The 25,547-nt window shown below is 37.0% G+C and overlaps 2 protein-coding genes and 1 long non-coding RNA gene across 3 annotated transcripts in view; 2 read left to right on the forward strand and 1 right to left on the reverse strand.

Moving 5' to 3' along the window:
• LOC134668166 (uncharacterized) overlaps positions 1–25,547 on the forward strand; it is a 301,154-nt gene that overhangs the window by 29,847 nt on the left and 245,760 nt on the right. The window lies entirely within an intron of this gene.
• Positions 3,118–7,565, forward strand: LOC134668198 (uncharacterized). The gene is made up of 5 exons (XM_063525703.1): positions 3,118–3,250; positions 3,413–3,481; positions 4,087–4,215; positions 6,192–6,431; positions 7,383–7,565. The coding sequence occupies exons 1-5, from the start codon at positions 3,203–3,205 to the stop codon at positions 7,461–7,463; spliced, it is 567 nt and encodes a 188-aa protein (XP_063381773.1). The 5' UTR covers positions 3,118–3,202; the 3' UTR covers positions 7,464–7,565.
• Positions 7,767–25,547, reverse strand: part of LOC134668408 (mucin-2) — a 90,436-nt gene continuing 72,655 nt past the window's right edge. The window contains exons 3-5 of the mRNA XM_063525892.1: positions 13,095–13,179; positions 9,315–12,603; positions 7,767–8,940 (exon numbers count right to left, since the gene is read on the reverse strand). Of these exons, the coding sequence (XP_063381962.1) occupies positions 8,110–8,940; positions 9,315–12,603; positions 13,095–13,153 (4,179 nt within the window). The 5' untranslated portion in view covers positions 13,154–13,179 and the 3' untranslated portion in view covers positions 7,767–8,109. The remainder of the gene's footprint in view (positions 8,941–9,314; positions 12,604–13,094; positions 13,180–25,547) is intronic.

Raw genomic sequence — 25,547 nt, forward strand, 5'->3', positions numbered from 1 at the left:
GTGCGAGTCGGAATCGCGCACGAAGGGTTCCGTACCATAATGCAAAAAAGGCAAAAAAAACGGTCACCCATCCAAGTACTGACCCCGCCCGACGTTGCTTAACTTCGGTCAAAAATCACGTTTGTTGTATGGGAGCCCCACTTAAATCTTTATTTTATTCTGTTTTTAGTATTTGTTGTTATAGCGGCAACAGAAATACATCATCTGTGAAAATTTCAACTGTCTAGCTATCACGGTTCGTGAGATACAGCCTGGTGACAGACGGACGGACGGACGGACAGCGAAGTCTTAGTAGGTAATAGGGTCCCGTTTTACCCTTTGGGTACGGAACCCTAAAAAGGTCTAGGTCTGACTCTAGTCACACAGTGAATATTGTCCATCACCATCGTATCTTACATTCGGAAAATCATTATATTGTAAATTCAATTTAAATTTTCCGGTCACTTAGTTGGTTGGTCATGTCAAAGATAATTATTTTTTCACCACACCAGCTCGGAAAGGCTTACTTTGCACTTCAAAAACTGATAGCAAAGTTGCATTTGATTCACATGTGCGGCAAAGTAATCGAATGAAAATTTTGAGTTATTTTATTATGTTTGCTGGTAGAATTGACTTTTAAATGATGATTTTGGATGATAAATATTTAATAACATTTATTTGGATTTATTTTGGTTTGATTTTGTTTGATATTTTACATTTAATATTTGCTTCGGGTTGGTGTGGTGAAAAATTTTGTGTTTCACTCGCGGGCAAATTTTGTTTAACCCTCGTGCTTTGAAACCCTCGCAACGCTTAAGATTCCATTTTTCGAACCACTCGCTACGCTCGTGGTTTAATTTTGGAATCTTTCGCTTGCTCGGATATCAGTATTAGCACGAGCGGTTAAACAACTACTTTGCCCCCTTGTAAAACAAATAACTATTATTTTTATTGCATTATCATTGAGGAGTAAGGTGCAAAAGTGTAAATATGACTTTACTGTCGACTGCATTTTGAAAATTGATGAAAGTAGTTATGCTTATTGTTATACTTTTGTATGTAATAGTAAAGACATATGTAACTTCGTACCTATAAGATGAATAAAGTCTAAGGAAAAAACGTGCCTCGGAAATCAAGAAAAAGTCATTCTCGGATAGATGGCGCACACACCTAGCCTATGCTCGGCTAGATGGCGTGACGACATCGTTTCATCAATCATTCATTCATTCATTTCAACAATTTTAACACATAGATATCAGTGAATGAACATGGGTCAAAATTATATAAAAATAATAAAATCATTTATCCATATATATATACATTTTTTGATAATTTTATATGTTTTCATTTTGAGATTTAGTCGTCTGTCGATAGATGGCAGTAAATTTACTGTGACTACATAATTTACTATGACAGGACCCTTCTATACTATCTATTCTCCTTGGTAATAGCAAATAAAATTGTCGAACAAAAAAAATATTATCTTGAACAGAGTATCAAATTCAATTGCTTTTCGTGTTTAATGAACTGAATGTACGAATAATAATTATCAAGAATCAGGTATTCTTCCTACATAGTGAAGAACTAAACTTTAATCTCATCCTTAGGGCATAGGGAAAAAATTTAACTATTAATTTGTTATGGCTCCTCTACACGATGGGCCAACGCTGGCCATTCCAAGGGACGCAGCCATACGGTAGAATGAGATAGCAATATCACTTGTCGGTCACGGTCAACATATAGACAAAATAAAAGTGGAGTCCCACAAGGGAGTGTGCTAGGGCCCCTCTTATTCCTTATCTATATTAACGATCTTCCTAGAGAGACATCTTATCCGATGTCACTCTTTGCTGACGACATAGCTGTTATCATACCAGACGAAGAAAAGACAAACTCATATGAGGATAAAATAAATGACACAATAAAATCTATTGACATGTGGTTAAATAAAAATAATTTAAAAACCAATGTCTCGAAAACCTGTTACATTCAATTTCATAACTACAAAACACAAAAAGTAGACCTTAAGATACTATGTCAATGTGAAGAAATACAACGAGTAGATGAAACGAAATTTCTAGGAATTACATTAGACCAACACTGTTCTTGGAAAGCGCACATAAAAGTTGTATGTGATAAACTTGGAAAATTTGTTTTTGCTCTTAAACAAGTGAGGTTGGTCGCAGGAGAAAAGACAGCACTCCTCGCATATCACGGCTATGTAACATCAGTCTTAAAATATGGTATTCTTATATGGGGCAACTCAACAGATTTTATTAAAGCTTTTCTTATACAGAAAAAATGTGTAAGAGCAGTCTGTGGCTACGGACCCAGGGACTCCTGTAAACCCTTATTCCAAAAACTAGGACTGCTTACACTAACTGGCCTATACATTTTTGAATTAGCATGTTACGTACGGAAGGAGCTCTCATCATATACAATAGTAAATCGCAATCAGCGACTTAGACAAAAAGACGAGAGTAAATTGGTAATGCCATCATGCTCAACTGCTTTATTTAAAAATAACTGTTACGGCATGAGCATCACTGTATATAATAAGTTACCAGAAGAATTGCGTAAACTGCAAGACACATTATTTATGACAAAATTAAAGAAATGGCTGATAAATAAATGTTTTTATACAATAAATGAATTTTTGGACGAATGATGTAAGTAGGTAATTATAATTTGATTAATGAATTTGGACATTAAATATTTATACCCAATGTGTAATTATGTAAAATGGTAATAAAATGTATATTCAATTTAATTTATAATAGAAAATGGATGTACTGAATGTAAATAATTGATTGTTAATGTACATAATGTAAATAGTTTAATATTAAGATCAATATTTGCATGCTGCCCTTGGCTAAACATGTGATACTGCCTACTTATACCAATTATGTCAACTTATGTACCATGTTTAAGCAAATAAATCATTATCTTATCTTATCTTATCTTATCTTGCTCCCTATAACGCACAAATGCGTCCCTTGGAGTGCCCGGCGTTGGCCCATCGTGTAGAGGAGCCATTAGTTTTCCCGATTAGGTAATTTGAACCTAGTTTTCCTTTAGCCATCTATGTTTCCTAAACAATGTCTTCATTGCAATACGATTGTTTTTGAATTGCTCAAGCATTGTTTCCCCGTGTGGCATTTAAGTTTAGTCAGTGACGAGTGCCGACAAGGAAGGAATATTTCCATATTTTTTTGTTTAACCAATGGAAAGTGTGAATATAATATTTTTGATAGTGGTTGTCGCAACAAAAGTAAGTTTTGTTCGATTTATGAAGTTAGGTATCCAATATGAAATGTTCTTATTCAAAATTTCATAATAGAAGTTTTATGCGGGTAAGTTTGTTAGTAAAAATCATGTTCCAAATGTAGGTACATAAGATGCTCAAAATAATTAAGTTACATCAAACTTTCAGGTATATGGCCAATTAGAGCCAATCGATGGACCAGAATGGACAGAACATTGTAATATACAACCCTACATGGTAACTATACAAGGTTATTAATACTGACACAGGTTCTAGATAGTTAAATTAATGATAGGATTGATAGGAAGGCTACTTAACTTTTGATTTATTTACTTTTTTTGGTTACTATTTTTTTCCTACGTCTCAACGCAGGTTACACTGATGTTTGCTTCTCGTTGGGTAGTTACACAAATATATAAAAACCAGAAATACCAGATTTTGTTCTACTAAATATACATGGTGGCTAAAAAATAACTGCATTCCCGTCGCCAGGGAGGTTTTGGGATTATAATGAGCAACTTTTAGTATGTTGGGACCGCCAACATACTCGCAAAAAAAAATTACCCTCCCCTAGAAAATCGACCAGCCAAAATGTATGACACGGCCAAATTTTTTTGGCGTTTCGGGGTTGGTCCCACAGTAAAATCCCAAAATCTCGCTGGTAACGGGTATGCAGTTATTTTTATCCAGCCTGTATACTAATTATTTAAAAATATGTTTTGTGCTAAAACAGCCGAAATCAAAACACGATCAGAAAAATGTATCTCTGTTCTTTATGTTTTTTTTTTATAAATAACTCTAAGTTAGTGTAGTCAAATTGTGATTACTTTCTTGCTTTTCAGTATAAGCAATGTTGCATATTGCCTCCATTCTTCAACCGAGATGTCGCAAAGGCCTGTGGCGCCGTGTTCCAAGTTAATTTTGAAAACCGTGTCAATATTACAGGTCTCCAAAGACTTTCGGAAACTGGAGTAAGTATAATTATTTTATAAGATAAAGTAATATACAGGTATTACCTATAAACACGAAATCAAAATAGTTATTTGTTTTACAAAGGGGCAAAGTTGTTGTTTAACCTCTCGTGCTAATATTGATACTCGAGCAAGCGAAAGATTCCAAAATTTAACCACGAGCGTAGCGAGTGGTTCGAAAATGGAATCTTGAGCGTTGCGAGGGTTTCAAAGCACGAGGGTTAAACAAAATTTGCCCCCAAGTGAAACACAAATTTTTTCACCACACCAACCGAATTTGGATGATAAATATTTTAATAACATTCATTTGCATGTGATTTGGTTTGATTTTGTTTGATATATTACATTTAACATTTGCTTCGGTTGGTGTGGTGAAAAATTTTGTGTTTCACTCGGGGGCAGATTTTGTTTAACCCTCGTGCTTTGAAACCCTCGCAACGCTCAAGATTCCATTTTTCGAACCACTCGCTACGCTCGTGGTTCAATTTTGGAATCTTTCGCTTGCTCGGGTATCAATATTAGCACAAGCGGTTAAACAACAACTTTGCCCCCTTGTAAAACAAATAACTATTAAATCCCCTTACAAGTGCAATTTGTTAACACTCCTTATGCGCAATAACTTGATGTTAGTTTTACCTTGTACGTGATTTTTAAGGATAAATAATATATAGGTGTAATAATGTATATAGGTAAGTACTTTATCCTTAAAAATCATGTACAAGGTAAAACTAACATCAAGTTATTGTGCATAAAGAGTGTTAATAAATTGAACTTGTAAGGGGCTTTATATATTTTTGGTTTCGTGTTTATAAGATCCTTGTTCGGAAGAGCGGATTCAAATGGTATAAGGTTAAAATAAAATTAATATTTTTAGATGCATGCTTTCTTCATTATGACTGGTGAATGTTTACATTAATATAGTTAGGCTCGGCTTGCTTGATTTTATTAATTTTACCAAAATTCTCGTTACTTACGCTTCAAAGAATTAATTTAATTACCTACCTGTAGCGCCATCTCTGTGTTCTGTTGGAAATCACTTTGCATTCAACGACAGTAAACCCGGCCTTTGAACAAAGTTCACGAAGACTTCAGTGTTTTGGAAATGAATGTTAATGAAAACCATATTACCGTTATGATAACGATTGCAAAAGATGACTTTCTCAAAGTGCTCCATTGTAAAATTCAGATAGATTCAATAGAAATAACAAAAAGTGGTACTATAAAATAGAAAGCTCAGTTCTTAATCCTTGTTGTAGATGGCGTTACAAGTTCCAAAGACTTTCGGAATGCAAGGTGTTCAGGGAACAGAAATTTATATGAAAATTGAAAATATTTAATTTACTGTTTACATGTGTTCGTATTCCTTTGCTTTGGGAAAAGGCCTAGACGTGGACGTAGTCCGCTACATTGGTCCGACCAGATCCGCACCGCTCTTGACTTCACAGTCCACTGGCTCTCCACACTGCCAAGGACAGAACCAGCTGGAGAGAGATTGTGAGAGAGAAAGTGATTCAGAATGGAGGTCACGGCCCTCATTACTGAGGATTACGACGCAAGGAGAAGGATTCCTTTGCTCGTTTGCCTCCCATATAAAAACAAACCGGGCAAGTGCGAGTCGGACTCGCGCACGAAGGGTTCCGTACCATAATGCAACAAAAAAAAAACAAAAACAAAAACGGTCACCCATCCAAATACTGACCACTCCCGACGTTGCTTAACTTTGGTCAAAAATCACGTTTGTTGTATAGGAGCCCCATTTAAATCTTTATTTTATTCTGTTTTTAGTATTTGTTGTTATAGCGGCAACAGAAATACATCATCTGTGAAAATTTCAACTGTCTAGCTATCACGGTTCGTGAGATACAGCCTGGTGACAGACGGACGGACAGCGAAGTCTTAGTAATAGGGTCCCGTTTTACCCTTTGGGTAGGGAACCCTAAAAAACCTACTGAGAATTCTAACGTTTCCCATTACAGTGTCGCTATTGGGATTGCATGCTAACGAAATACGATCTCAACTCAGAGGATGATAATAGAGTATTATCCATCGAGAAATACTACGAACATTTGAACAGCTGGGTCGAACTCAATCCAGATTTCAACGATGTCATGTTGAAGGCTAAAATTAACTGCAAACAGAATTTCAGAATGAGTTTACCGATACCTGTTTGCGAGTTCAAGGATTTTAATGCTTGTGTCAGGAATTATGTTAATGTGGTAAGTATATTTATCATAAAATATATTTTCTTGGTCAGGTGACAAGAACAAACATTTCTTACATTGCGATTTGCGACATAGAATAGTAGAAATCAAATGAGGGCGCCACTTTCTAATCTATTTTAAATATGGGCATTTTATGGACCTTTTAAATAGAATATTAGTGTTTCATCTTCGTTATGTCGTACCTATGGTTTTGTCATTCGCTCCAACTGATTAGTAGGTATTCCTTGCATTCATTTCTTGTATGCTCCTAGTTTTATGCTAATGGAAATGAATCAGTAGTATGTACTTACATAACTTAAGATCGCATTCGAATGCCAACAGCAGCTGTAGCGGCATTAGCGCGATTAAGAACGTTCAATTCGTCACTTCATTTTATCAAGGACAAAGAGAATTTGAAATAGAGGAATATTGTCAAAGTAAATTACCTATGTATGAGTCAGTACATTTACTGCCATTCGAAATAAATGATTACTTAACTCTTTTAGAACGCCATTTGATTTTGATCCTTATTTTTTCACTGTGTTATTACGTGTTTAACTTGTTATGTATTTTAAATATGTACAATGTCAAAAAGTGTCGCCATCTACTAGAGAGTCGCTCGGATAGCTCGAAAAGATGGCACTATACCTTTGGCCTATAGTCGAGTAGATGGCGATACTTTTTAACATTGTACAAATTCAACACATACCAGGAAAACAATAAGGATCAAAGTCAAATGGCGTTCTAAAAGTGTTAATCATTTGAGTCGAAAGATGGCAGGAAATGTACTAACTACATAATTTACTTTGACAATATTATATTCTTCTAGTCTACATTCTCTTTGTCAAGGATATTGTCAGTGACAGAGCTCGCGTTAATGCCGCAGCAGTAATTTCGCAGTAATACAGCTTCAGTTGCCTTCCGTACGTCAACTTTAGATAAGAGAAAAACAACGTACGTTTTCAGAACTGTCCGAATATTATTCCGACTCCAGATTGCATGGAAGTAAAGAAATTCTACGAACTCTGCCACGAGTTTTATGAATAAACAACAACAACTACTGGTGGAGAATATTATGGATGGGTCCTGTATCAATAAGTAACTCTCTTAGATTTCTTTAATTTTATTCCTGTGTTGTGATTTTTAATGAAGATTGTTAATTCGATAGAGTTATACCAAGAAAAGTCTGTAACGATTTTAATAGCACATGCAGTGCAAGTGTTATTTTAAACGTCAAACATCTATGAAATTATGACGTAGGTACAAATAAAACCGCGTGTGCTATCAAAATTGTTGCAGACTTATCTTGCTCTAAGTCTATTAAGGTTTAAAAATAAAGGCACCTTTAATAATTAAAACAGCATTATTTATTCTAAAATCAAAACTAAAATTCTGACGAGACGTCTCGACAAACTATTTACTAAAGAGTTGTAATACCAATATTCAGGTATTCAACTTGATATCAGTTACCACTATTTTATACACATTAAATTACCAAATCAGGAGAAAGGTACACAGAGCCGTACAAGATGCATGTACTAATTGGCAAGCCACTTGCATACCAATGCACTTATAAGTAATACTGTCACGTAAATGCTCATAGCTTTCATACTCCCTACACTTCAGTATCCCCATATCACTTTCCTTGGAGGAATTAATATTTTAAACTAAGCTAACAGTCTTTTTGACGACTTCAAGGCAAAAGCCGTGGATTGTACCGGCCGACGTAGAGTATCATGCCAGAGGGATTGTGTCTTACAAAGTAAAGGAACGGCCGGTCAAACTTTAATCTCGCTGGTTGGGCATTCCTTGCTGGTAGACGAGCTTGTCTTGGGCGCAAATGTAGCGGCAGATTCATGGCATCTCCTACGTCATGTGGATCATGGAATGCTCTCTGGTAATCCCTCGGCTCATCCCATCCCGTCGCCCATCGAGACGTCCTACGCCTTCTGGCCAATTCAATGCTGTCAGGATACTCTTCTATATGATGTTGCTCACCAATAATCCCTTCACCACAAGTTACAAACGTCGTCGCTTGCACCATGTCCGATAAGTAAAGATCTTTAGACGGACCATTCAGACCTCCCAAATCAGCGTGGTCGGCATCGAATAAATCCTTCAATCCCATCTTTTTAAGAGTTGAAGATACATTAAAGATTGACTTGTGGGAGAAACGCGGGATCTGCAGTTCCAATCCAATCCGCGGTAATAAAGTTCTGAGAAGGCGGTTCCACGCTGGTGTGCTTGGGTTGGAGTCTAGCAATCGTTTTTCTAGTAGTTCTAGATCTTCGGCGTGGACAACGTTGCCTTGCTGGCCTGGCATGAGGAAGAGTGTGCTGATTATTGAGTTAGTGTTGCCGAGGGCTGCAGCAGTGGCGTCGAGGACTGGATCGTAGCCAGCGAGGAAACCTTGCTTGTAGAGCACGGCCGGCACAGGGACGAGGCGACGTTGACGCACGTTGGGTGAGACCACGAAATACATTTCACCGTCTCTGCCTTCTACCGATGACCCCGTGCAGTCAGTCTGAAATTGAGAATTAACATTTAGTTAATTTCTATGGTTTGCTTTCAATATTGTTTACTTGTTTAAATATAATTCCATTATGGTTACCTAATGGAATCCTCTAGAATTGGGAGTAAGAATTTCTTACCCCATCAATAATTAGAAGTGTGTTTGCAAATAAGGACAGGTACTTCTTTGTACCAGCCGATTAAACGTTATAAAATAAGATCGAATAAATATCACAAATTTACTTGGGACCACTTCACCATAAACAGTTATTCAATGTAATTCAAAGTATTTTTATTTAAAATGAGTAGACTAACAGTATTACTTGTTGCACCATAGAGAAGGATGTGACTTTTTTTTTAAGTTTATAAAAAACATATTCTACTTACCTCGAAAATATTAGTTGAAAACGCAGCAAGTGGAGGTTGCATGGTGATTGTGTTAGCTTTCATGTACTCAATTATTTTTCCCCAAGTGTATCTCTTTACCAACAGATTTGTCCTTCTTCTTATAATATCGCTAATCAACTTGAAGTTGATTTCTTCAACATGGCCGTTGTAGAAATGCTGAGCCCGTTCTTTGTAAAAAGTAAGAATTTGACCTTTATTTCGGTCGCTGTAAAGTTCTCTAATAAATGCGGAGATAGCTACTCCAGACTCAGGTGTCGTTTCTATAGAATCTGAAATATTTTTTAGGGTAAAGTGGGGATTAAAAGTGACCATGTCATCAAGTTTTAGTATTTCGTTCATTTCACCCGAAGTTGCGCCTCTTGCTCCCATGAACATCATAGCCAACATTGATGTGATAGAAAATGGGGACAAAACAAAACTCCTCTTATTTGGAATGGTTTCAGCGATGGCATTCCAATACCGGAAAGCAAGCTCATTGCAAAGTTCAGTAAACTGCGCGACATCTTCGCTTAAATCTTTTGTGGTCACCTCCAGTCCTTGATTTTCCTTAGATACATCCAAAACTATATCTTTATCAGGGATCTCTGAGTTACTGCCGTCAGTTTTAAATTTATCTTTCGGTATCTCATTTGCTTTTGGCGGTGCAACTGTTGAGATAAGCTTCCAAGAGTTATTCCTTTCATTGGCTATTTCTTTGTAGTCAATATTGACTTTTTGAATCTTCTTTTTGAATTCATCTACCTTTGGGAGTGAAACCGTTTCATCTTTTTGGCCATCTTTAACTTTATCATTTACTGTATTTTGATTTTCTGAGCTAGTTTTATGTGAAACCTCATGTGGTGATATAGTTTCAGTACTTGACGGCATTATTTGTTCTTTCGCGGGTAAATCGGGTGCATTTATAACGGCAATTATATTATTCTGTTTGTCAGCACTAAGAGTTTGAATTCCTTGGGCATTTACAGGTTTTGATGGTTTATCATTGCTATCAGAAGAAGAGATTTTTGTTAAATCATTTTGTGTTGCAGAAACACTATTGGTATTAATTATGTTTTCTTTTTGTGTTTCAGATTCTTTTTTAACAACTCCTTTTTCAGTGACATCGTCCTTTGTTTCATTCTTTATTATATTTTGATTAATGGTCGTATCAAACAGCGCTGGTTCGGTTGTTGAAGACATTTCGTTTTTAGTAGAATCTTGAGAAACAATCTCGGTTTTAGTAGTAATAAGAACTGTAGTTGTGTCTACAGAGTTTTCTGTTGTCGAAATCTTATTCGACTCCTGAATTTTATTTTCACTATCAACAATAGATTGAGGAGCCTGATTCACAACTTGTGATAACAAATCATCCATAGATTCTGACAAAATAGGATCCATAGGTGTTTCAGTTGAGGTTGTGGTACTCGTAGTAGTTTCTGGTCCAACAGTAGTCTTTGTGTTGCTTACTTTATTTATGGTTTCATTGACTATCGGTGGCGAATTATTATTTTGTTGGTGGGGGTTGATCGTCGATATTTTGACAAAATTATCATTTTCATTTTGAACATCAGTAGTTTTATTTTGAGACTCGTTTTTAGTCTCGGATGGGATGTCCAACTCTAAACTTTCTTTGCTTTCTAAATCCATATTCATAGCGTGAGTAGTATCTAATAAACCACTTGTTGTTGGGATAGGTTGGTAGTTGGCGCTTCCAAGGTCTGATGCAATCTGACTGATACTTTGTGCAACATCAAACAAAGGAATAATGGGTTCATTGACTTTAATATCATTGTCTGAAACTGCAACATTATCATTGATGGTTTTCGGTGGCTGGTTGTCAACAGACATAAATTCTGTTGATGAGATTGCAGTTGAAGGAGATACAGATTGAGTGGTAATGGTACTAGCATCATCTGTTTCAAGTTCACCGCTTTTAACAGTTGATGAAACTGGTGCTGGTGTGCTTGTTGTTGTTGTTGGTTTGTAAGTTGTAATAGTTGGTTGCGTTTTTGCCTCTAAAGTAGTTGATTGTTGAAGCTTTGATGTTGATGATACTGGCCGTTTTGTAGTACTTTCCGAGGTGCTTACAAACTTCGTCGTCTGAGTAGGTTTTCGTGTAGCTCTCTCAGTTACATAAGCTGCTGTAGAAATTGGAACGAACGTACTAATCTTCTCATATACAGGGCTAGTTTTTTCTGTAGTAGAAGTTGCGCGTGTGCTAGTTTGAATTTTCGTTGAAGGATTTTCTGTGTTTTTCAAAGTTGAAGTCGCAACCTGTCTTCGAGTGGTAGAAATAGGTCTAGTTGTGGTAGGTTTTGTAGTAATTTTAGTTGTTGGTTTAGAAGTTGTAGTCAATTTTGTAGTTGAAACAGTCGTTCGTGGTCTAGGAGTAGTGGTGGTAGTAGTACGTCTAGTAGTAGGCGTCGTGCGAGGTTTCACAGTAGTAGTGGTAGGTTTTCTAGTAGTTGTGGTTGTGGTTGTAGGTTTAGGAGTAGTTGTAGTGGTTGTTGTAGTAGTTGTAGTAGTGGTGGGTTTTTTAGTCGTTGTAGTTGTTGTAATAGGTTTAGGCGTTGTAGTAGAAGTAGTAGTAGTAGGTAAAGGCGTAGTAGTGGTTGTCGTTGTGGTAGTTGTTTTAGAAGTTGTTTTAACAGTTGTTGGAGCTTCTTTAAGCAGTTCAGTAGTAGACGAAACTTTTTCCGTTATTGATGGCTTTGCAACATGTTGTACTGTAGTAGAACTTCCGATCAGGTTACTTCCTTCCTTGCTAATATTGTCATCAAAGTTAATACGGTCAAACTCAATTGTTTCTGTTTCTGGGGTAGTAAAAGATGCAGAAGTCTTGTCCGGTACGATATCCACTCCAGTGTTTCCAAAGATTGATGGTAAAATAAGACTCCAAGAATCAGATACATCAGGTGTATCCAAAGTAGGATTCAATTGTGGATTATTTTTATGAGCTTCCATTTGAGCCTTGAGTACATTCTGCACATTAGTGACAACGCTATGAACTTTAGTGTAAGGCGGTTGACTGAAATTGAATGCAATCGTGGGTTGATTATCATTAGCAAACGTAACAAGTCCTTCCGCTTCTTCACCAGCCGCAACTATGGCTTGGATTTCTTGTAAAGTCATGAGTCGTTTAACCAGTTCTCCGGATTCGTCGAAAGTGTAGAACTCATAGCGGTCTGGGGTTAGGAGGTTGACGGGGCTGCCGACGGTCGCTGGCCCATTTAATGGTGGTGGCAAAGTATTGCCAACCGCGTCGGCGATGTACGGACGCTTGGAGCCCCTGAAATACATATAAAAATGTTTTAATATCTACGGATAAATTACGGCAAAAAGTGGTAGTCTGGACGTTTCATTTATTTTCAGCATTACTAATGGACGTCCATTAGCCTAAATACCTATAGAAGTTTGCTCGTTTCGGGGTTCCACTGTCTAAAGTTTTTCATCTATTTTTAAGAGACTTATACTTTTAAGCTATAACTAATTTCATTGAAATGTGCAAAATGGAACAAAGTTCTCTAAAGTAAATAAGAGCTAGTCAGCTCTAGAATTATATAGATAAGGACTAGCGCTAGGGCAACAAAATTAGGGGAAAGTCACCTATGTTGTACCACTGAGGCACCGACTAAATCTAATCACTTCTAGATTTCCCATATAACAACTAGTTCTAAGTATTTACAATTTCGGCACCACACAGTGATATTGTGGTTTCATGGAGAGTGAGAGAGTGACGTATCTTTTTAAATTAAAATATGGAAAAAAATATTAACATACCTGCTCTCATCAGCCAATACGCAGGTGGCCGCAAGCAGCACACACAGTGTCGCACGCATCTCGTCCGCCCATACAATCGAAGACCCTGAAATAAAAAAAAAAACTGTTACAGACCAAAGTTGTATTAACCTCTCTAAAATGGGGCCAGGCCAGTCTCTACAATCGACTGAGAAGAGCATATTTGTAGTTAAAACATTGTTCCGCTATGTTTGTAATTTGGCGTACAATTTTGATATTCGTTATATTCAAAAGTCATAACAGATTCAAACCATACGTGTTTAATCCACTTATAATATATTTTACAATAACAAATATAAGAAAAATCTTGATTTGTATATAGAGGTACAAACTTACGTGTACTTCATCTATCAAATAAACTATTACGAACGAAATACATTCTACGTAGAAGCTAATAAATATAAAAAGTACAACATAAAGAATAACAATTGAATATTCCAACCTGCGGTGCAACAGTGAATAACAAATGAACATTGCGAGTTCAGAGTGAACCAGCATATTTTACCTTACGAGCTTTTGTTCTCCTTGCGGTATCTTTTTAAGACATTTTAGCATACTTGTAAGATGTGCAAAAAAGAACTATTATTAATCGTGTAGTCATTTTAGCAAACTAACATAAAATATAACCGTATACTTATGACTTGTCAAACGTTACCGCTTGATAATTTCATTAAGTACTGCAAAATATAGGACACAATAACGCCACCTAGTTCAGAAGTCCAAATTACTCCATCATGCATTATTCAACTGCATACATCTGTAATTAATTTGTCTACAAAACGATGCATAAATCTAAACTTTACAGCAAGTCTGAGCACCCAGAATAAACGTGACCAAAATCGATCAATAATTGGACTGAGCGTCTAGTATGGTGTCGCGTATTATGAAAGACCTAACTACAAATACTTCCTCCTCAATACAATAGACATCTTTACAGTTATTGCTTATGCAATGTTTTTTGTAAGATAAAATTGATATTAATCAAAATAGGATAGCTACAGAAGACGCATTGTTAGATTCAAGATTTGCCTCGATACAAAACCACAGTTATAAACGCCCAAAGTGGGCTGGTCATTGGTCACGTAAGATAAATTTGACCACCAGTAATAACAGATCACGCAAACAAAATTGTACAGATAAAGAACGTCAAAAACTCGAAGCGCAGAGACAGAGAATTTGGTTCACGTTAAACGACAAAAGAAAAGAAAGTTAGCTCATAAAAATGTTTTTTTACACAAAACATGGCAATTATAATCGCCAATCGCAAACAAAAAGTGTAAATAAACCTGTCGGACCAGTCGCGGCACGGTCATTGTCACGAGAACTAGAACTACTAGTTTCTTGCCGGCTGTTGACTCAGCACACAATTCTTTTTGTTCATTTTACATTGCTTCTTTTGCGTGTATCGTTACGTCTACGGGGCACTGCGGGAGGTGATGGACTTGGTTCTTTTTCTAACACTCCGGTATTTTGTGCAGACTCATTTATTTGACCCCACGCTGTGAACCGCAAGTTCCGTTGTATTTTGACAAGTTGTTTGCCGACAAATATGTGGGACACCTGACATCCGACCAGCCGGGAATTTAGGTCAATCAACTTAGTGAGCTAAATTATGTAAGGATATTAAACAGTTGAAAGACCTCGTGCTTAATATGGAAATTTATGATTTTAATCCCGGAGATGGTTATGCCATCATAAACGGGATAGCCGTTTAATAACGATCCGCAGGACAGTATAATAGTGTATTTAACTTCACAGAACGGAAACGTAATGTAGGATTTATTTAGCCTGCAAAACTTGCTGTGAAACGGCTTGAAACAATGAAAAATAACTTTGAAATTTTATGTTCAAGAATGTAGAAACGAGGTTGTTACAAAGTTGTATGGGATAGGTAGACAAATGGCAATCTTGACACTTGTATGCGTTGTAAGCAACCACATAGCACGGTCGGATGAGTCCCCGCAATCACCTGACGCAAGCCGTTATGTGCAGAGAGTTATTTCTGATGCTTACCTAGTCGAAGGTTTACATGTACCTACAGGTGTATGGGTGTTATCAGAAAAACATCTATATCATATATTTTAATACGATATTTTTTACCGAGTAGGTATCACGGAAATTTACATTATTTTTTCCCATTTATTAGTTTTATAGAATTTTTACATAGATTTCTTATGGATTGTCACAAAGCTACCTCATAAATGTAGTGTGAAAAATTGGGGTCACCTGTTGCTTCTATTAATCATCAAAATATCCGTTGATTTTGTGTAGAAATAACCCGATAAATTTACATTTTCATGCAAAACGCATCAAGTTAGGTAGGTACATAGTTTCTATAATCTCTCAAAAATGTGCTTTGTGCTCATGTATTGAGCTGTTATATTCATCTCATGAAAAAAAAACGTTGATTTAAGACAACTAAATACCATGCAGTGTTTTTCGTCCATCTCAAAACGCAGCCTCCCGACAAGAAAACCTCTCGAGGTCATTCTTGACTGGTTTGCGCGAGAACGACTTGCCAGCGCAAGCGCACTGAATGGAGTGCGCAGGAGTCGATGCGCTGTAATCGTGAGATAATTACGTCGGAGCCTCCGCCGGTGATTGACACTGACATGATGTGATGTAATCTAGATCTGGGTCGTAAGAAATGATGACACGAGTCTTTGACTGAGAATGCAGTCACTCTGGGATTAACAGACAATGACTGTGACACTTTGGGTCATATTTTCGATAATTTGACTCGCCGATTAAAAGCCATTTTGAGATCTGTTGGTGATAAAATCCAAGCATTAACATCGATTCTGATATTTACTGCAGCAATACATTGGGCAGCAATTTTGTAATGTTGCACAGCAATATTGAAGACATTGCATTGCAGGGGGAAATTTAAAAAAAGTTATCAAAACATTTGGAGCGGGCGCAGATCTACACATCGACAACCCAGGACAGAAAAACCTGGCGCCTTCGTACGAGGAGTCCCGACCCCAAATAACGAGACATGGCAAAGAAGAAGAAGAGAAGAGCGGATTTAAGGATGACTCACATTAGGCCGGGCCGTGACCGGGCCGGAGCTTCCGGCGCATCGTTTTATATGGAAAGCATCACGTGATCGCCTGTCATGTCATAGAAAAGTAAGCGCCGGAAGCTCCGGCCCGGATACGGCCCGGTCTAACGTGAGTCATCCTTTTATCAAAACATTTAATATATTAAATTTGACCTATCTGGCAGCAATGCAATCTTCAGCATTAATGCTGGTGCAATTTGAATCAGAACAAATCAAAGATGTTACTTTGTCCCAAATATCTATTCACATAACAGCAACATTTGCTTCTAGGCTTCGGCCGCCGCGCAACTTTGGTCAAATTATGATTATAAAATTTTATTTCAATGTACTTAATTTTGATAATACAATACAATACGAGTAGCTACGTCGTGTCTCTCTAATCATCTAACACCTTTGTATGGCAAGATACATGCTGAAATACATATTATATAGGTACTATTATAGATTATAGGTAAACAAGTATTACGAATAAAAGAGTGACATTCCATTTCCAACTGCAGCTGCAATACTGTTCATTTTACTATGGAAATTGACAGTGACAGCGACGCGTATCCATAGTAAAATGAACAGTATTGCAGCTGCAGTTGGAAATGGAATGTCACTTTAAAAGTATCTACGATTCTACGCTTCAGTGTGTTTAACTTCCATAACTTTTACCTAGTAAATCTTCACCCACAACTTCGGATATTTCTGCAAAATTACAACAGAGGGAATTTCAAAGTGCTAACGATATGAAACTACCTCATAAGCCTCGAGGGTATAAGGAATAGACTTACGAACTTTGCGGGAAACTTGTAGCCCATTCACAGATCACCTCAACTACATATAAGATGGAGCATTTATGGTGACATTGGGATGGCACGATTTTCTTTGATAAAATGAGTGACGTCACTCATTTTATCAAGGGAATTGACAGGGACAACGCCCGCGTCAACGCCGCAACAGTAAAGGTGACAGTCCATTTCCAACGACAGTTGCACTACCATTCATTTTACTATGGATATTTACTATGGTGGTGCTGCTGTCGTTGGAAATGGACTATCACCTTAATGCCGCAATAGCAGGAATGCAGCTGCAGTTACCATCCGAAAGTCACCTTTTAGGCTTTTGGCAGCTAGCTAGATTAAAGTGACGTTGGGAAGTCTGCAGCTACATTACTGTTGGGGCGTCTTTGTGGCCGCCGCTAATATCTGTAAATTTCCTTGAAGAGTAACGGAATAGACGTCATACTAGCGGCAGTAATGCGGCGACAAAACGTCACTTATTTTATCACAGACGAACGGCTAACAAATCAGTTGATAAGGGACTTGTCATTTATTGTAAGTATTATGTTGTAGGATGCAATGCAACTCAACAGCGCTGCTCGAGACTTACGGCTCGATTCTGAAAATGTATTAGATCTCTACTAGACCTCAACAAGTTACGATATGGATAATTTAAAGATATTTGTAAGATAGATATGTCAAATTTGACGTTTCCGCGATTCTGGAGGCCCTCTTGAACGATTTCGACAAGTTATGACTTAGATATCCAAGTCACATCTAGTCGATATCTAATGTAAATCTAGTTGATCTCTATATCGTTTCTAGATCTTGTGATTATCTCGTTTCTCGAATACGCGTGTTAGCATTTAACAACGTAAAATTGTAAATATGTTGCATTGTGACCTCGCACTCTTCGTAAGTTTATGTTTATATCTTACGCTTTATTGCGCGGCATCTGTATAGTCTTACTTAGGATTACATAAGATTTCTCATCGTACCAACTTTAATTTCACTCAAGTTTGACAACGAGTCTCATAATGTCCTTAAAAAGCAAAGTTAGGGTAATGGTGTTCATAAAAGCCCATATGCTTTGAAGAGTGTTTTAAAGGCTAACTTTTGCCTGAACGCTTAACATATTTGGGGTAAAGTCTCGATCTTAAATTGAGTTAGAAGTTTGTGGGGTCTGTAGAGAGCGGTTTTGTTGCCAACATTTCCTAATTCTCTGGCAAATGGAGCGTTGTCGCAGTAGGCTGCATACGTGTTTGGAATTATACAAATATCTTTGGAATAATAAAAGGTAATTTTTCAGTTTACTGACATTGGGGCTTAAAATAAGTTTATAATAATACTGGTAATTATGTTTATAGGTTTCGGTAGCAAACAAGCGTAGGCCTGCTGGAGCAGGCCATCATATGTGGAGATATGAGTGATATTTATCAAGTACATACTATGTACGGGTACAGTGACAGAAGCGTTTAAAAATGATATGTAATCAAGTTTTATGTAAAAATAAGCATTATTTTACACACCTGGTTTTATTGTGAGAACCACTTGTACTAACTGTACCTACACGTACGAGTACAGTACTATATATACTTCAGTGTTCTTGTTATTTTATTGAGTAAATATATAACTTATTGTGGAGGCAGCTGATTTATTTTGTTTCCGTTGAGGCCAGGTGTTGAGTATAGGACGCTTTAAAATGTTCTATATCCAAAAAAATACGCCAAAACCATGTCGAGCCATGCTCAGGGTGTAAAATTCCGTAGTTGGTCGTCTGCTACAATAAAATATAAAAATAAGCAAAAGGAACAATCTTTCCAGCACATTCGTTCTTTAATTAAGTGATGAATTTTCGCTAAATTTTTTTTGGCACTTTTGTAACAATAGTTTCCAAAGTAGAGAAAGTTATTCGTTTTGACAATCTTTATTCTAAAATGTATCAAACATCAATCAAAAACTTAGGTAATTACATAAGTAAGTAGGTACTAGACTAGCTAATAGATCTTGAAACTTTTAAGTCAATTTCTCTGAATGAAGTAGCCTGCAAAAGTTTGCAAAGCGATTAAATTGGATTGGTTCTTTGCATTTTAATATTGTAACTAATTTAAAATTATAATTATAGATATGGAAGATCTTTAAATATAGATATAGGATATACTCTGAATATAAATTAAAGAATGAGTAAAGTTAACTTTACGAAAAATAAACTATAAAAATAAATAAATAAATATTATAGGACAATTTTACACAGATATATAGTCCCACAGTAAGCTCAATAAGGCTTGTGTTGTGGGTCCTAGACGACGATATATAACTATATTATTTAGAAGCTATTTATGAAATTAGTGATATATAACATGAGTATTTAAATACATTACGTAGTTTAAACGTATTCGGCGTGTCTAATGCTAAATCAACAAATAAAACAGAAATAATATTTGATTTATAAGTAAGATACTTGGCCTATTAGACTTATTATTGTAATAAATCCTAATTACCCAACAAACTTCTAATAAAGGTCGAGTAAGAAAGTTTTATCTCAAGGAAAATTTAGTTAAGTCCAAGTTATGGGAACTTATTAACGAAGAACCTAAACTTAATCAAGTAATACGCAGTAAGAAATATAATTAGTAGGGTCGGGAATAAAACTTGTCGTAAGTTTGTGACTTTTGAAGCGGGACACAGAATACTTAATTCTCACTGGCAATGGGCAGGCCACATTGCGCGCGAGAAGATGGCCGATGGGGTAGAAAAGTGCTCGAGTGAAGACTACGGACTAGCAAGCGTAGCGTAGGACATCCACCCACAAGATGGACGGACGACCTTGTTAAGGCCGCCGGAAGACGCTGTATGCGGGTCGCTTCCAACCGGTACGAATGGAGGTCCAAGGGGGAGGCCTATGTTCAGCAGTGGACGTCTTATGGCTGAGATGATGATGATGATGATGCACGTATTCGATTACACTCAATAAATTATCTATATTCCCAAAAATTTTAAAGTTTTATACCTATATATATGATATCACCTTTTCCTCAGACGCTATAAGTTCTTATCTTTTCTTCACGAACCCCACAAATTTCATAAGGCAAAAAGTAAATGTAATAAATAACAAAACAATCACAAAACACGTAAGGCCCGGATTTGTATGCCTATCGCGGAATTCATCGAAGCCGGAGCCCGATAAGAATATCTTATAAGGGTTTTATATAGGGCTGCCAGGCTGCCACCCTTCCTAAACTTTTAAGGAAATCCCTGAAAATAGTTAAATATCTGGACGGCCGAGCTTTGCTCGGAAAACATATAAAAACTCAAAAATGCGCGTTTTCCCAGAGATAAGACCTAGATCGATTTATCGCCCCTAATAATTTGGTTGCCGCCATTTTGATAAGTCAAAATGGCGGCAACAAAATAAAAATATGTATTGTCAATATTGTGATATTCAAAAACAATAAGTACATGTCAAGTTCTATCGGTGCCTCACGTCACGAGGCAAGTATGATAAATCATGTATTTTGACATGTCCTTCGATTTGTTGTCACTCAGTAAGTGGTTTTTGATGGCATCAAAATCTGTGTGGTTATCTGTTTTATTTCTAGTGGTTAAGGTGATCTCAGAAATACCTGATATTTCCGTATTTACAGTCTGTAATAAAATCCAAAAATTCCATACGCGTGGTAACCCTGACTCTTTGTAAGCCGGGATAGTGTTTATACTTGTTATTGAATATTTTTGCCGATACCGGGATTAATTTCCTGTTTCTTACATCATTAACATTCTGACCAGTTTCGAATAAAATGGGAGATTGGTCTATCTAGGAGATGTCTAGAATCAGGAAGTAATTTCTTAGATTAAATAATTATAAGAAATAAAATCAGGTAGGTAGTTAATAAAATTTACCTTTATATGATATTTGATTGCTTTAACACTCGTAAAAGTAATAGAAGTTGATAAAAATATTATTTTTTGTTGTTAAATTTATTGACGGTGTGGATGGTTAACATACATCCTAAGCTAAATTAATAACTATATTAATTTTAATTAATAATTCTATTAATTGATCCGTTAAAGAATGAATGTAAGTCTTCCTCAGTCACAAATAAATACCTACTTGTTAATCCCCTTATTCAGAAGCCCCAACAAACTCCCATTATTTAATTTATAATTTTTATCTCTTAATCACAAATAGGTACCTTATTCAAAATGACAGATAAAGACAAACAATTATTTGCTAATTAGGGCTTGTAGCGCATTTATGAATAACGCCATAAATGAATACCATAAAAAACCTCGCTTTGTTCCAGAGTTTTCTACGAATAATTCCAAAGATATTTCTCAGAAATCTGCATTCATAAATATGTAGTTCCCTAACTTCCGCGGAGCAATCTCAAGATTAAATTAATTAAATCATCCTACTTAAATCCCTCGCTAAGTTATTTCCACGGAAAATGGGTCTGTTTCAGAGTTGATTCAGTACGGATATTATGGTCGTTCTTGTCTACCTCATAGCCAGTGGCGGATTTGTAGTCTTTGCCGCCCTAGGCCCCAAGCCTTGTAGCCGCCCCTTTCTCAGCATCAGCACCCATCATATTGACTACATTTAGATCAGACAACGAAAAGATATCTTATAGAGGGAAATGCTTGGGACACATTTTTTACTTAGTAACTTTTTTAGACTCGTTAGGAGGTGAACATATCAAAAGTAGGGGGGTTTGGTTTGAAGGTCAAATTTTTCGGTTTTTCGCTTATCATATCTCAGAAACTATACGTCCTTGTGACATGACATAATCATAGGAACATAGGTTTTACGAAAAAAATAAGCAAATACTTATTCATTTTAAGTGACAGTTTTACCAATAACATTGACTTTTTATGTACCTACAAAAACATAAAAAAAACTAAAAAAGAAACATAAGAAAAACATTTTTTTTGCCTATTTTCTTGAATAACTGCTAAACTATTTATCCTAAAATTATAAAAAAATATATTTGAGATTCTTACAATGATCTATTTGATTTGATATGTAACACGACATAGTTTGAAAAACTTTATTTTTAAATTTTCTCAGTTACCCCCCCCCCCCAAAAATGGCCTCCATATTTAAAATTCATTTATGTACGTTACACATCCATCTTTGGGTCACAAACTTACATATGTGTGCCAAATTTCAACTTCATTGGTCCAGCAGTTTCGGAGAAAATAGGCTGTGACAGACGGACAACCAGACGCACGAGTATAAGGGTTCCGTTTTTTTCTTTTTGAGGTACGGAACCCTATAAACGGGGAACAAGGCGCGAAGGCGTCAACAATATGCGAAATCGACGCCATACTTGCGTTCGCGACGCCAGACTTTTGATATGTTCACTTCCTAGATAGTCCAAATAAAGTTAGGTACAAAGTCAAAAATTGTGTTTCAAGCGTTTCAAGCAATTCGTTGCCTAGCCTAATTTTGAGTAATTTTTTGTTATAATCAGCGAATTTTTTGTCACAATTTGCCGCCCCTAATATCTCGCCGCCCTAGGCCCGGGCCTACTGTGCCTTATGGGAAATCCGCCACTGCTCATAGCACGATAAAACGGTGTCCGTCACTTTCTATCCCACGGTGTTAGAAAGTGACAGTTATTTTATCGCGTGGATAAAGATGGATAAATCCATCCATAAAACGCAGACAATTTTCCGCAAAGAAAGCGCGAGCATAGCGTTTAAACACTGGTTTGTGATGAAAGTAGTGCCGTGATCGTGGCACATTATGACATTATTTCTTAGGGTTCCGTAACATGTATGACATCTATCTGATCTCAAACGGCACCTTTACCTAAAATTCCTATGATAGCTAGATTGCTGTTCTATCATAAGTAGATGTATTGTTATTATCATGCAGCCACGAACAGCTTTCAGTAAGTGATGGTCGTTCTTCTCTACGTGACAGTGTGATAAAACGGGGTCCGTCATTTTCTATCCCACGGTGTTAAAAAGTGACAGTTATTTTATCACGTGGATAAAATCGTCCATGATATGCATTTGCCTGCAGGAATTGACAACTGCGATTTAACTTGAAACATACCTACTGATAGGATACATTCTAATTACGACTGAATTAAATTTGTTAATTTTATAATTTTATTAATTACGACTGAATTAAATTTGTTAATTTTATTAATTGAGCTTTCTTCTTCTTTATCGAAATCATGTTTATGGTAAAGTTAACCTTAACGCGCGAGCCCGACTCATACTTGACCGAAATGTATATTGTCTCTGATTGCGTGGCCAATATGCGTGTAATTAACAATAACTATACTTAGTAATGACAATGTTAAGTGTCCGTTTGGTACATCTTTCTTTTGATTTCTGGTAAATCATTCATACCTCTAATTGTATAGGTATACTGAAGAACTATCAGTTAAGACTTTACAATATGCATGCGTTTTTTTAATTCCGATGAAATTATCAGTAGGCCTTACATTATTGTAATCAATATGTAATCTATTAGATATCACCAAGATACGATAGCGATATGTTTAAGATCTAATCTGTCAAATGACATTTGCGCGATTCTGGAGATACTCTTGAACGATTTCCGCAGGATATGACTTAGAGATCCAATTCACATCTAATAGATATCTTACTCTATCTAACGTAAAAATAACATTGGTTGCCCGAATTGCGCTGCAAAACAGAACTAGTTGATATCTAAACTGTGACGTATGTAGAATGGATCTAGTACGTGTCGTCTTGTGAATATCTTGAAGTTCGAATACGGCATCATCATCATAAGACGCAAAAACTTTTAGAGTTAGACCAAAAAAAGTCTGCAGTGATTTTGACAGCCCTCGCAGTGCCAGTGTTATTTTAAACGTCAAACCACTATGAAATTATGACGTATAAATAACACTTGCACTGCGTGGGCTATCAAAATCGATGCAGACTTTTCTTGGTGTAACTAGCCACATTGAAATTCAGTCAGCCGTAAATAGAAAATACTCACACGAAGGCCGTTCGAACATCGAAATGATTTTAACGGCGAAAGTGACAGCGTAACTGACGTTTGACGTCGATGTAAGTGCGTCATCGACGTCTAGGTATAGTCTGTCTAATCCTTTAGACTATTAAATATTATATTCATTTGGTTCGAGACTATTCTGTGCTATTTTAATAAAGAATGATGCTTGGTATTTTGCTCTTATTAAAATGATCCACAACCAGGGGTGCGAAACTCCTGACTTCGGCCGAACTCGGCTCCGCTCGGCTCAGCATTGCTCCGAGCAATTTTTAGGGTTGGCACAACTTGACGTCCCTTTGCATGCACGGCCACAGATAAGATAATGGCTTGAATATTAACAACCCTATATAGCCGAAAGGGATAGTGCCATATATTAGAAAGGGACAGCATGATTCGACCCTGAACCGCTGTCAATCTTCGGTATTGTAGGAAGTTTCCTTTCTGTACGGTAGTACTATTATTCTGTGCCACAACACCCAGCACAGCTAGAATAAAGTCTGACCAAGCTAGAAATGCACAGTTTGCAATAACAAAGCGTGGAAGTGTCACACACGACACACAGTTCTAAAGTCGGTGTGGATTTAGCTTAGACGGGCTTTTTAGAGACACGAGTAGCAAAACACAAAAACAAATGAGCGGTCCGCGGGCAAAAACAAGCGACGACATACAAAATATCTAAATAAATAAGCCAGGATAAGCCATGTATGGTTTCTGAGCTATGTAAGTGTGCTAAGAATTGCTGTTACGCAATTAAGTATATTTGAATTTCGAACGTGAATTAAAAAATGTTCGGAAAATAAGTTTAGTTTGCGTAGATGCCGTGTGGCGCTAGCTGTAAATACCAGGCGTAATGTACGGCCAAGATGAGTTTGATTAGATATAATAGCTGTATACATAGTAATTTACTGTCATGTATTTTTAACTAATGTCTATCTTGTCTTTTGTATGGATAGGTATATTAATTTTACAAAGAATTGTACAAAGACAAACAAAACAAACATGCTCTATTTATAATATAAATTCCAATGTCTAGTTTTTCCACTTCAAGCCCTAGGTTTCTAGGGAGGTATGTATGCGGTAAATCTGTGCGACTGGAAAACGCGTTTATCTCAATCGACGCGAGGCTTAATAACCGTTATTGATCGCATCGACGTTCTCGCTTAAGCCGGCTACTCACACTCCTCATCATCATATCAGCCAGAGGACGTCCACTGCTGGACATATAGGCCTCCCCCAAAGAGTGCCGCAATGACCGGTCTTGCGCCACCCGCATCCAGCGGACTCCCGCGACCTTAGCCACGTCATCAGTCCACGTTGTGGGGGGTCTACCCACGCTGCGCCTTCCGGTACGTGGTCGCCACTCGAGAAACTTTCCGCCTCAATGGCCATCGGTTCTACGTGCAATGTGCACTGACACTCCTACCACAGAGATATCGAGCGCGCGGCATTGATCAGGCGGCCTAGCCAACAGTGACAATCGCTTGGGCTTCGCCATCGAATCGGTTTTTGTCTCCCCATCACTCTTCCATATTCATGTGACAATGACCGATGCGTTTCGTTCGCTGCGGAGCGTTAGCGATTTTGAAACTTTCATGACGAATTTTTCA

Source organism: Cydia fagiglandana, chromosome 10, assembly GCF_963556715.1.
Source record: "Cydia fagiglandana chromosome 10, ilCydFagi1.1, whole genome shotgun sequence".
Taxonomy (NCBI): Eukaryota; Metazoa; Arthropoda; class Insecta; order Lepidoptera; family Tortricidae; genus Cydia; species Cydia fagiglandana.

Bases quoted from the DNA above. Each gene is read 5' to 3' on its own strand.
- LOC134668198 (XM_063525703.1), top strand. From the start codon at position 3,203: ATGGAAAGTGTGAATATAATATTTTTGATAGTGGTTGTCGCAACAAAA. The intron at 3,482-4,086 runs GTAACTATACAA...CTTGCTTTTCAG, and splicing joins GTAATATACAACCCTACATG to TATAAGCAATGTTGCATATT. The intron at 6,432-7,382 runs GTAAGTATATTT...GTACGTTTTCAG, and splicing joins TCAGGAATTATGTTAATGTG to AACTGTCCGAATATTATTCC.